Source organism: Musca domestica, unplaced genomic scaffold (genome assembly GCF_030504385.1).
Source record: "Musca domestica strain aabys unplaced genomic scaffold, Musca_domestica.polishedcontigs.V.1.1 22, whole genome shotgun sequence".
NCBI lineage: Eukaryota > Metazoa > Arthropoda > Insecta > Diptera > Muscidae > Musca > Musca domestica.
In genome coordinates, this window is record NW_026712262.1 from 262,343 (window position 1) to 276,241 (window position 13,899).

The 13,899-nt window shown below is 35.6% G+C and overlaps 1 protein-coding gene across 1 annotated transcript; it reads left to right on the plus strand.

The window, feature by feature from the left end:
* The first annotated feature begins 4,136 nt into the window (after positions 1–4,136).
* On the plus strand, positions 4,137–12,555 carry LOC101894478 (WASH complex subunit 4). Its single transcript, XM_005178182.4, has 7 exons — positions 4,137–4,288; positions 4,352–4,896; positions 4,973–5,194; positions 7,319–8,422; positions 10,657–11,518; positions 11,580–11,797; positions 11,860–12,555. The coding sequence occupies exons 1-7, from the start codon at positions 4,270–4,272 to the stop codon at positions 12,343–12,345; spliced, it is 3,456 nt and encodes a 1,151-aa protein (XP_005178239.1). The 5' UTR covers positions 4,137–4,269; the 3' UTR covers positions 12,346–12,555.
* Positions 12,556–13,899: the final 1,344 nt, after the last annotated feature.

Below are 13,899 nucleotides of genomic sequence, written 5' to 3' on the forward strand. Positions count from 1 at the left end.
AGATGTTGCGAACCGAAATCATATATATTAACCTATATATTTCAACCGTACATATATGGTGTATCATCGTAAAACGTATAGCCTTACGATTGTCAACCTTTTTTTACCACAATTCTCGAATTTCCCAATACAATATTTTGGAACTTCAAGATACCGAATAAAGCTTTCCTAAAATAAGAAAATGATAACCGTCTGTGTACTAAACTTTTTACTAATTAAATAATAAAGAACATTAATTAAAATGGATAAATTTTGGCAGTTGTAATTATTGTGGGACATGGGCGATAGGACTGAAGAAAACTGACATTTCAGGCCAAATCAAAGTGAACACGCTACGCGTCGTTTCTTGCCATGCGTTGACGCGCACAGAGTTAAAATAAATAGAACTCTGCATTTACATTTGACGGGTGTTTGTTTACATTTTATGAACATAAGTAATATCACCTTTATATACAAACTAGCTCAACCCGGTGCGCCTCGCTACCCCTTTTGATTTTATATGCATTCAAAAGTTCATATACGAATATTTGTTGGTTAAAAATAAAGCAAACATTAGAATAGCAGGAACATGCAGAATTTAGTCCGCATACACGAAGGGTTTGTCCTTCGGATTTATCATGATAGAAGAATACAGGTAGACGCATCTACACAGCTGCTGGGACAATGACAAATCAATTTTGGAATTGAAAATGTTGAATGATAAATTATTTAAATTTGTAAAAATTGTTGAAACAACGCGAATTATAATAACCCCCGAAAGACGTCGTATAAGAAAACATATAAAAACATATAGCGTTGATACATCTACCTGTATTCTTCTACCATGGGATTTATTAATTTCATAGCAAATGTTTATTATGAGAATTAAGAGAATTCGAGGTAGCAACATTTTTCCCCATAATAATCGTATCCTCAATTAAATTCTTGTATAGGTTTTTTACTGTTAGCCTAATACCATGATACAATAAGGAGGTAGAATAGCTTAGTAAAGCTACAGAAATACAGACCTGAGGCTATGGCCACTTCCTGTCAAATTTGCATGCAACAAGTTGTTTTCATTTATTCAATATTTGTCCTCACTTTTTAAAATCAGTTAAACAGCGGGAAAAAATGAATGATGTGTCTAGATTATCTTTTAAAAATATGATATAATCTTTCAATACTATGGCAAAACTGGTGAATAGCTTTAAAGCGCGTCTCGCAATGTATGTTTCCTCCAATCAATGATTTTGAAAATATTTAATTTTTCAAAACAAATACAAAGCCAAAATTGGCAGAAGTCGGGCACAGTTAGAAAAAAATTGTAATCAGCTGATAGCTCTACCCATGGTATAATGAAGAGAAGGTAGGCCGACTTTGAAAAAATTGCAAGTATAGAGGTCTACCTGTTTGGCTTGTAATGTCAGAATTAGAATCAAAACAAAAACAAATCAAACAACTTGTTGCATTTATTTTGAATAAATAACCGCGATAACTGAATGGAAGGTCAATACTTCTTTTCAAAATCATGTACTATATATCTCTAAAGGATTATTTCGCTACAAAAACTCTAGATTTTGTCGATGCATACGTTGAAATAAACATTTTGAAAGCGCCCGAATTTGAATGTTTTCTGAACAATTGTTTTGTTATTGAAAAGAAAACACACACATAAACAAATAAAGATGACATATTAAGCGAAGAAAATAAAAAAATGCAAATCATATGGTATCATAGCCCTACCTTGATATCACTGTACCATGGTTCTATGCACGTCTTCAAACAGTGTGGCATGATTGACTTATCAAATACCTTTGGTAGGTCAAGGGCTGCTAACACTGTTTTATCACCCGGCTTCTTCTGATGCAATCCCCTACTAATATGTGTGGAAATGGCGTGTAATTCTGTTGTAGACGGAATCCGTGCTAATGGTTGGCAACTGGATAGCTTCCTCTAATGCTGGGGAGAAGTAAAGTCTCGAGAGCCTTGGCTACTGGCGACAAAAGCAAAATCGACCTGTACCATACGCCTTTGCTGGCATCCTTGCCTGGGTTCAGTAGCGGGACCGCCCGACCCATTTTCCAGGCTTCGGCAACTATGTGGTTGGTTGGCGACAGGTTGAGAACTTTCTTCAGGTACTCAAATCCCGTCTTATCCAGATGTTTCAGCATTACCATTGAGTCTGGCCTCAACGCTTTGGATGACATTTGTAATATCACCCATCCTAAACTATGGTGGTTCCTCCTCGGCGGGAAGAGATCTGATACGACGTAATACTCTTAGCTTCGCCCTGTCTCTCTCGGGGTGCTGGACAAATTTTCGGTTAAAATACTTTGCGCAACTCTTCGGATCATTCACCGTTCATATCACGTTCATAATCCCGCTGTCTCTGCTGGAAAATTTGGTCTTATCTGCGTATTCGTCATTACCTAGGACGGAATGCCACAACTCATGGCGGGCATTAAAATCCCCTAGTCCAGGTAATTATTGCCTACCAACAATGGACTAAAATCTGGCGGGATATACACATTAAGCACCTCTACCTCATCAGATCCACTGCTTGACTGCTACCCACGCTTGACTCCACTATCTCATCTATTTTGCCTCGGAGACCGTTGGAATTCAATTGCAAGAACGATCCATAATCCTGAGTTGGAACAGCAACATGTGGCGTAAGATGCTGCGGCATTGGTTGCTATTCGTAAGGCTGGAAATACATAAATAGCATATTTGGCTGGCTTAAGTCATCGGCTGGCTTCTTCGTAGATGAACAAAGGAGTTTTAGGTTGAATTAGTTCGATTTTGGCCCTAGGCTCCTTTGTTCATTTCCGAAGAAGCCAGCCAAATAAGCGCTTTATGTATTCCCAGCTTAAGACTGCGGTGGAGTTCCATACGACGAAGACATGGACTCGATGGGGACTACGCTACTGCAGCACGTCGCAACATAATCCCTTTCGCTGCAGTCTCGCAAACAGGGTTGGGCATATTGCACTAAATTTTTAGTGCACTAAGAATCAAATAATTAGTGGTAGTGCAATTTTTAATTCCACTACCACTAAAGGGTTAGTGGTAGTGAAAAATAAATTGCACTACCACTAACCGTTTAGTGATATTTAAAAAAAAATTGCACTACCACTAAATTTTAGTGGTAGTGAAATTTTAATAGCACTACCACTAAATTTAGTGATTTTTCAAAAAAAATTTGCACTACCACTAAAATTTGGCGAAGCCAAAAAAAGCACTATGTATATAAATATTATACCAGCTATAATGAAGTTTATTGAAGTGAGTAGGGAACAACAATCCAGAATATATAGTACATATTCATAAAATTTGATTACTTTTCTAAATAGCACTAATTTAGTGCTATTTTTTATGAAATACCACTAATTTAGTGCAAGTTTTTTCAAATACCACTAAATTTAGTGGTAGTGCTATTGAAATTTCACTACCACTAAATTTTAGTGGTAGTGCAATTTTTTTTTAAATATCACTAAAGGGTTAGTGGTAGTGCAATTTATTTTGCACTACCACTAACATTTTAGTGGTAGTGGAATTAAAAATTGCACTACCACTAAATGAACAGTGATAGTGAAATTATTAGTGCACTAAAAATACAGTGCATTATGCCCATCTCTGCTCGCAAACGCCTTAGTCCGGAACAGTTCTTAAAGTGCACCCATTTTCTACGTCCGTTTGTCTGGATGGCTGGTGCGGACGATAACTCTCGAGTGAATTTACCGATTCAGTCCAAACTTGGTACATCATAATATTATTGTCAAACTTATCGAGTTCGGAGATGGGGAATATCGGCCTACTCCTTTTGGTACCTCCCCAACAAATGTCCAAATTTTCATAGAAAATAATTTACCGTATAGAACAAGAAATTTTTCAGTCATGAGAAAAATAAATTTAATATCAGAACATATTTCAAAATTAATATGTACTCTAAAGCCGTTTGAAAAGTTAGTAGTTCAGCGAGACTACAATGAAAAAGAAGAAGAATTTGTTCGTTAACAAATAACAGATGTTCCACGATTTTTAACAAAAAGTGGCAGCTCTGCTCATTGTTGACATTTTCGATCTAAGTAACTCTAATTACTAGTTTTTTGTTTTGTTATGTTTCTGTTTTGATTCCACATCTTTGTTGCGTTTTCTTCGTATGTCGCCTTTCGCTCTAGAGTTGCCAAGTCGCAGTGTCAAAGGTGTGGCAGCTCTGCTCAGTGATATTTGAGATTTGGATGCAGTCGGTCGGTATATGGATTCTAGGGTATTTGGGCGTTGTAAACTATGGATCAAAGTACTATAAGTAAGGAAATATTTGAAGTTTTCTAATTTCAATGAATGTTGCTAATATATCTTCGTAATTTAGTTACATCCGCTGAAGAACAGTTGAAAAACTATGGTGTATTTTTGGAGGACCACGATAAGAAGTTGAGAGATCTTGTAAAGAAAAACAAACATGATGGCAAGGAGAAACCCCTACTCAAACAGCCAGTGGTTCAAATCAATTATGCTGCAAATAAGGAAGAATTGTCTTTGGTAAAATTACTAGAGTCCGAGAGGGTGCTGAACAAGATCCTCTTGACTGTGGGTCATTTGTGTTCCGAAATTGACTACATCAACCAAGAAGCGGAATCAATGCAAACGAAACTTTTGTACAAAGATGAGGAATTGCTGCTCACAATACAAAATTCCAATGCCTCGGGAGATGAGTACAGCATTGACATGACCAAACAAAACAATAGTTTGACCCACAGTAATGTACTCCTGCAAATGAGTGAATCCATGGAGTTTCTTTGTAAAGTCAATTTCCTTCTACAACGTTGCATTGTCTTGGGCAATAACCTGTTGCACCAGTGTGGTGCCATTTTGGATAGCGAAAATAAAGTCAGTACTGTAAATATGAAATTAACGGTAAGTTTCCCAATTTGTACCCATTCATTATATTACAATTATTGTTAATAATCAAGGTGTATTCTTCTTCCTGCAGCACATCTGTGAATATTTGTCGTCGCTTTTTCACACCATCCTGATATTCGATGAGATTTTACTACGTTCAAGCTTTACCCGCTATTGGCCGGTGTATAAGAAAACTGTGGAAACATTGTCCAACAGTCAAACCCAGTGGAAAAATTGCTCCAAATCCGAATTGAATGGCCTTCAGACTTGTCTGCACGAACTGGAATTCATATTCAGCGGTAATATATTTCGTGTAAGTACCCAATAATAGATGCTTATTAAAATGCTTAATGAATACTTCTTTTTTTCCGTGAATGGATGAAATCAAAAATATTACCGAGAATTGAGAGGACTCATACTAAAATATAGAACTACGTGATATGGTATTATAGCATTTGCACTAAACATTTGAGTGCATGGTAGGGTAAATTTCATTTTGAAGCATAATAGAGGATCAGACAGTAAGTTCCCCTTGGAGGATGTATTTTAGACATACAAATATAAATTGTATTCGCAAACTAGAAAGCCACATTAGTCCTAAAATATTATAGGGTGGTTAGTATTTCTCCTGCAACATTGAGTATGTTGTTTAAAATTGAAATAAGAACATTAATGGACTGCAAGTATATAAAAGTTTTTACTACGATAACCGATTTTCTCTTTATGACATCGATAAAAATTGCTAAACTAGTAGGTTCTTGCAGGTTCTGGAACAAAGCATAAATTTACGACCTTTATAATGTCTACCCAGCAATCTTTTATTAGTGGTACATAAGGTTGTGGAATACATCCTGAAATTCTAGTGGTACCTTTTTGCCATGGTAGTCTATTTTGACATATATTTTGATTTTATTTAAAATTTTCTCACGAACCGTGGTATGTGCTCCATCATAATGGAATTGACTAAGGAAATGCTGATTAAAAGAATGACTAACTCATATTATTGGAAATTATCCCATTCGCAAGTCTATGGGAAGGTCATCGAGACAAGATGTAGGCATGAACTAGTTAGAGATATATATTTGATGGGAAAACGTTTAAAAGATTAGTATACGATTTTCATAGACTCTGTGGTAAAATTAGCTACCCGTCATCTTATACCCTCAGCCATATGACACGGCCAAAACGTGCCTCATCGAAATAACGGTTTTAGACTCTAGGTCTTTTTGGACCAAATCCGTTTCAGGACATTCGGAGTCGATCTAACGATGTCCTTCCGTCCGTCCGTCTGTCTGGCGATTTGACCCAAACTTGGTACATCGTAATATTGGAGATGGAGATGGGCAATATCGGTTCACTCCTTCTGGTACTTCCCAAACAAAATGTCAAATTTGTCAAAAAAAAAGAATTTACTGCACAGAAAGAGAAAAGAGAATCCTATTTTGCTTCAACTTTGTGAATCCCAATATTTGCATCGGTTCTAGGTCAGGTGTGGTGCCCCACAAAGGGTCAAAATTTTGAATAATTATAAATCTTATAAAATGTGATGTAAGAGTCCGATTGTATCCAAACTACACACATTAAAATGTTTTTATTAACCCAAGGTCTGGTATGAAAATGGGATATATCGGTCCACTCCTTCTGGTACCTTCCCCACAAAGGGTCAAAATTTTGAGTATTCATAAAACTCATAAAACGTGAAATTAGCATCCGATACCATTCAGACTTGGTACATCTCAATTTGTCCATCAATACAAGATCTGTTATAAAGATGGTAGAGATCGGATCATTCCTTCTGGTACCTCCTCCACGAAGGGTCGAAGTTTTGAATAACCAAAATGATTAAAGAATCCGAAATAATCATTCGGTTCTCTTCATATTTCACAATTCATATTATTTCTACTAATACAATATCTGCTGTAAAGATGGGATACATCGGCCCAAACCATCAAGTCCTTCCCCCACAAAGGGTCAACATTTGGAGTATCCATGAAGCTCATAAACACGAAATTAACATCCGATTCCATTCATCTCAAGTTTTCCATCAACACAAGATCTGTTATAAAGATTTCATTATCTGTATTAGATGAAGTATGAAAATGGAATACTTCGGTCCGCTATATCTGTTACCTCACGCATATTTCCAAATTTTCCAAAAATTTGCACATATCTCATATAAAGTATAGGAAGTAGTCGATATAGTCCAAATCAGGCACGGTGTAATATTTGTATCAGTCTTAGGTCAGATACGAAGTGGTCAATATTGTCAAACAAGGGTCAACAGTTTGAATAATCATAACTCAAGGCTGGCGGTATATATCTGTCGGTAAAATCGACTGACACTATTTTACTTGCTTTTTTATTTTATTTTTTTTTTTGTTTTTTAGATTTTAATTTAATTGTCCACTGATTCATAATATGCTTTCTTTTTTTATAGCACTTCCTCGACACAACATTCAGTTTAAAGGAGAAAATCGGATCGCGTGGCATGGGTCAATTGAATAAACAATTCAATGAGTATTTAAAACAGCAACTAAATGAATTGGATAAAACCAATCCCAGTGAATTGAATACCTTTACAAATACTCACCTCATAATCCGTACAAATGCATTCTGTGTGGTATTTCATGATTTTTGCGGGCAAGTTGATGCAAAATCTATAAAACATTTAATTGAAGTGAATGCCAAATATCATGCCATTATGTTAATTGGCAACATAACATGGTCCGCCACAGATTTTCTAACAAGAAATGCCTATTCATTGGTAAAGACACACGGTAAAAATCAAATGGACTTGAGGAAACAACAGCAAATATTTCTTCAATTACATGGACCAAAGTTGACCAAAGATTGCCGTATTTATTGTGGTGACATCACCCTGTGGACATTGAAAATAAACAAAGCCTTAAGTTTGGGACCATTCGAACTGCGTATAGAACAATTCAAAGAATTGGCTCAAATGCTAATGGAAGGTATCCGTATGGCAGGACATTTAAGTTATATGATAAAAGGTGTAGTTAGTTGTCATGAGAATCTGCAAATACCCATGACCAAACAAACTCTGATGGTAGTTTGTAAACTCTTGGAAATGTTGAAAATGATCCAGCTGACTTTCATCAATCACACAACAAATATTAGTAAAATTATACATTGCATATCACAATATTTCCAGTATAAAGTCCTACATTTGCTCAATGCCTGCAAAAAGAAGTTATTGTCTTCGAAATTGAAGGAAAAGGGTGTCGATGCTCTGTCGGCCATAAAAATAGCTGAACGTTGTTTTTTGGGTCCGCCCAGCAAAACCCGTATACTAGTCGCAAAATTGGCATTCGATGTGGCATGCAATGGTAATAGCAAGTTTCTAAATATGGAGCAATTTGAGCGTTTCCGTCTTCTCATACAACGCATCGAAATGATAAGCGATTTTCAGCGGCATATCCGAGAGATTTGTGATACCTCATTTTTATACTGGCATCAGTCCATTTTGAGGGCATATCTGAAACAAGTTGTGGACAAAAAGCTGGATTTTCATTCATTTCAGGTAAGTATTGACAATTTAATTTAAACACTAAAGCTTCTTCAAACTTTACTTCTTCAGGAAAGCAGAACTGAAATTAAAACACCCTACACCAGTAGGTGGTCAGGGTATTAAGTCTTTGTGCATTTGCTTGTAGCAGGCAAAAGGAAACGATATAGACCCATTGTTACTTTTGAGGATCTTCATAGAATCACTTTCTGAGTCGATTTATGAATGTCAGTCCGTCCGTCCATGCATTCTTGTGAACAAAATGCAGGTCGTATTTATTACCCGATTGAGTTGAAATTTAGCCCAACTATTTGTTTGGCAAAAGGACGAACCCTATTGAAATTGGAGGTATTCGGTCAAAATTTAGATGTAGCTCTCATATATATCTTCGTCCGATTTGCCTTTTTTGTGCACCAAACGAATAAGTATGCCAAATTCGATCGAAATCGGTCCAGATATAGCTATAGCTTCAATATATATTGTTCATCCGATTTGTTATTTTTGTCCTCCGTAGCCGTAATATGCACTCTGTAATAACGATATTTGGAGAAATATATAAAATACAGCTCAGAAACACCTTTGCTAAATTTTATCGAGATCGTTGTATATTTGGATATAGCTTCCATATATATATTCAACCGATTTCGGGTTAATTGTGTATCAAATGGCCAATATTAGTCCAAAAGTCCTGAATTTTGGTACATCGAAACGAATTCAGTCTAGAAGCAAGTACATAAAATTTGGAGAAAATCCGATCAGATACATATGTTTCATCAGATTTGGTGTTTAAGTCCCTCATATTCGTAATATGCATTCGACAACAATGATATTTGTTACCAGATATCTTATAGAGATCGGAAATACCTTTGCCAATTTTTATCAGGATCGGTTCATATTTGGATAAAGCTCCCATATATATCTTCAAACGATTTCGGGTTAATTGCGCAACAAATGGCCAATATCAGTCCAAATTACCTAAATTTTGGCACATCTAACCGAATTATGTCTAGAAGCAAGCACATTAAATTTGGTGAAAATCGGTTCAGATATAGCTACAGCTCCCATATATATATGTTTCATCCGATTTGATGTTGAAGTCCCTCACATTCGTAATATACACCCCACAAAAATGATGTTTGGTATCAGAGAACAGATACAGCCTAGGAATACCTCTGCCAAATTTTATCGAAATCGGCTAAGATTTGGATATAGCTCCCATATATATCTTCAACCGATTTCGGGTTAATTGTGGACCAAATGGTCAATATAAGCCCACATGACCTGCATTTTAGCACATCTAACCGAATTCAGTCTAGAAGCAAGTACATCCAAATATAGCTATAGCCCCCATATATATGTTTCATCCGATTTGGTGTTTAAGTCCCCCACATTCGTAATATGCACCCCACAAAAATTATGTTTGACATCAGATGTCAGTTACAGCCCAGAAATACATCTGCCAAATTTTATCGAGATCGGTTCAGATTTAAGGATGTAAGGTTTATTGCGCGCCATATGGCCAATATCAGTCCAAATGTCCTGAATTTTGGTAAATCCGACCGAATTCAGTGTAGAAGCAAGTACATCAAATTTGGTGAGAATCGGTTCAGATGTAGTTATAGCTCCCATATATATGTTTCATCCGATTTGATGTTTAAGTCCCTCACATTTGTAATATATATTCGACAAGAATGATATTTGGTACCAGATGTCTTATAGAGCTCGGAAATACCTTTGCAAATTTTATGGAGATCGGCTAAAATTTGGACATAGCTCCCATGTATATCCTTAATCCGATTTCAGGTTTATTGTGCAAATAATGGCTAATATCAGCACAAATTCGGCTCCGAAACATTTTTTTTTTTAAATAAACCTTCTCGAAGTGATATCATGCACTCTATAGCAATATTATTTGTCATAAAAGATTAAAATGTTTCCATCGAATTTAGTGAAAATCGATTCAAAATTCGATATGCCTCCCATACATTAGTTCCCTCTGAAACCAAACTATAACTGATCTAAAGCCAAATGTTGTATTGATGGTATTCTTTCGATTGGATTCTTTTGTTAAGGGAGCTCTATTAAATATGCAAAGTGGTGTAGTGGTGTATCATATAGTCGGCCCCGCCTGACTTTTGACTTTTCTTTCTGTTTTTTTTTTTTTAGAATGATATTGTCTTTTGAAGAAGGTTTAGCAGTTAAAAGAGATTTGAACTTAATTTTCATTCTCTCTCTCTCTTTTCTTCCAGTATCTTGTTCAGGCTTCCAGTGAATGCAATGATCGCCTGAATTTGCTACAATTCCAAAATTCTCAACTCTCACAAGACTTACAAAAATCCCAATTCGAAAATTTACGTTCCGAAATCGTAAGCAAGCTGTGTGCTCAAATAGAAATATTCCTGCGTTTAGAGGTCCATGTCAATTTACAAGTGGAAAAAATGAATCCTTTTGAGCAGGGCATTAATAACTACAAGGAACTGATAAATGTCTGCCCCATTGAAGTTAATGGCAACTATTTGATATTGAAAGATCACATTGAAAACTATTTAAGTGCAATGTTTTATAATCTTACCACAATTTCGCTGCATGACTGGAAAACCTATGAACAAATGAGACATTTGGCAAATAACCGTTTACACTTGAATCCGGTCGAAGATTATCTACCCAACCAGACACTGGAACAGGGTATTGATATTTTGGAAATAATGCGTAAAATTCATGTATTTGTCAGTGTCTATGTTTACAATATGAATTCGCAAATATTCGTGGAACAACACAGCAATAATAATCATTTGGATACCATTGGTATACGGCACGTGGCCAATTCGTTGCGTACCCATGGCACTGGTGTCATAAATACAACAGTTAACTTTACATATCAATTTTTAAGACAAAAGTTTTATACTTTCTCACAATTTCTTTATGATGAACAAATCAAGTCGAGACTCATGAAAGAGTTGCGTTCGTTTGCCGAATGTAAGCAACAGGATAAATATCCACTGTATTCATACGAAAGAGCTGATGCATTTAATAAGGATATACGTAAACTGGGCCTGGCCAAGGATGGGCAAACGTATATGGATTTATTTCGGAAAGTTATTACTCATGTTGGTAAGTAGTGATACAATATCATAGCATTTTTTAGTTGTTAAATTCTGGTTTTGATTTTTAGGGAATGCAATGGGTTACATACGTTTGATACGTTCAGGTAGCATTCATGCAAACTATAGTGCCAGCTTATATTTACCAAAATTTGATGAAAACTTACAATTTGTTGAAAAATGTAAAAATCAGGAGTTAAGTGAAGTTCTGCAAAATGCCGCAGAGAATCTTGAAACAAATATTCAAAATTTGGCCAATAGTTTTGCTGATAGCACGGATTATTTTAAGGTAAGTATTTAAATTGCTTGGACAAACTCTGCGAATTTACAAAATATTGTTTCCCTTTCCAGCTACTTGTGGATGCATTTCAACCATTTTTCCGTAATCCCCACAATCTACACTTGCGCAACTTCTTTCTCATTGTACCTCCACTCATAATGAACTTTGTCGAATATATGTTGACAGTCAAATCGAAAATTAACAAAAAAGATCGCGAAGAAGCTGTACTGTTTGATGATGGCTTTGCTGTGGGTTTAGCTTACATTTTGAAATTGCTCAATCAGGTTGGTGATTTTAATTCGCTACAATGGTTTACAACAGTTCGTGAACGTTTTGAGGCGGAACGAAGAAAAATTAAAGAGATGCTCTTGGAAATTAATCAAAAATCGAATGTTACCACATCCAAGTCTAACACCAATGCTGCAGCCTTACAAAAGAATGAAAATGAGAAATTACAACAGACTTTGGTGTTGACAGAAAGACGTATTAATGCTCATCAAATGGAATATAATTTGTTATATTATAACCTATGTAGTGCTAAGATATTTTTTCAGTAAGTTTTTTTTATTTGTTATGCTGATAAGAGTATATATTTATACTGTTAAATATCTATGGGGGCAGTATATGGCATGTTATATTGTTATAAGCCATTATTAGTGTCCACATTGGGGAAGTTTTCATAAACCTTAATTGCAAATAAGTGTATATACCGAAAAATAAAACAAGTATTTTATAACAAATATATACAAAATATCAAAACATACAAAGATCTTTAATTATTTTTATAACAAATTAAGGTTGAAAATTAGACTTGAAATTTAGCTCTACATCCCAAAATCTGAAGTTTTGATATGGAAAACTAAAACATGACAATATAGTTGAATAATAGCTTTGGAAATGAATAATAATATTGAAAAGTAGAGTCATACAGGATGTACTGGCATAATAGGTGCTACATGAAAATAATAATTTTGGGGAAGTTTTTTATACAAGAAGAAACATAAATTGAATATTGCAATCCATTCAGTCCATTTCGCTATATTGGGTGCTATACGAAAATATGCTAATCTTTTTTATGAAAAGCTTACAACATAAGGGATAATTGTTGTTGCAAAATGGAAAGAGCCACCAAACAAGGGAACTGATGAGGATTGGTGGCTCTTTCCGAAACCTAGGTATTCCCTGCCTTACCCCCTGGTAAACATTACCATCGTTCTCCACCAATAAACAAACGTTGTTTTTATAAAAACAACAATTAAAGGGATTAAGCCTGACCATTTTGCAACAACAAAATACTATGGTATCCCGAACAAACAAGCCAAACACTGTTCTATAAGGGATAATTTTTAAATATAATATTTTTTGCAACCCTGGTTTTAACAGCTAACGCTCGTGGTTTGTTTCACTGTCTAACATCTTACAAACGAAAAGCGCTTGCAAAGCATTGAATTTTATTATCAAAGCTTGTGCTCTGTTAAAAAAGCTCATTGCGCCCTCATTTTTATTCAGCGACTTATCTCAATTTTTAAATAAATGGATACGTAAATAAGCAGAACTATCGATTTTGGAGTGAAAAAAATTGCAAATGCTAGCAAAATTTGCAGAAAAATCACCGTTTAATACAGTCGTAACGTAACTGTGAATGGTGGGCTCTACCGTGAGATGATACCCTACTACTTTTTTTGCCCAAAATAGAAGAGCTTGACTTGCATGATATGTAGTTTCAACAAAACGGGGGCACCCCACACAGCAAGTGAAACAATGGACTTATTGAAAGGCGAGTTCAGTAAACACTTTATTTCACGTTCGGCACCGGCCAATTGGACTCCTAAATCGAAGTATTTTACGCCTTTAGATTATTTTTTAATGGGGCTATGTTAGATCTTATGTCTATACAGACAAGTCCGATTCAATTGACGCATTGGAAGACAACATTGGGGCATAGCATTTATTCGTGAGATACCAGCCGAAATAATGATTATGTCAAAATTGGACTAAGCATATTTGGGTGATTTATATTTGATATGGCCAAAACGTGCTTCATCGGAATAACGGTTTAAGACCCTTGGTATCTTTGGACTAAATCCGTTTCAGGATAATTGGAGTCGATC

What these genes read in the sequence shown, in the direction of transcription:
- LOC101894478 (XM_005178182.4), top strand. An exon ending in CTGTAAATATGAAATTAACG is followed by an intron (nt 4,897 to 4,972) that starts GTAAGTTTCCCA and finishes TTCTTCCTGCAG; the next exon opens with CACATCTGTGAATATTTGTC. An exon ending in TCAGCGGTAATATATTTCGT is followed by an intron (nt 5,195 to 7,318) that starts GTAAGTACCCAA and finishes CTTTTTTTATAG; the next exon opens with CACTTCCTCGACACAACATT.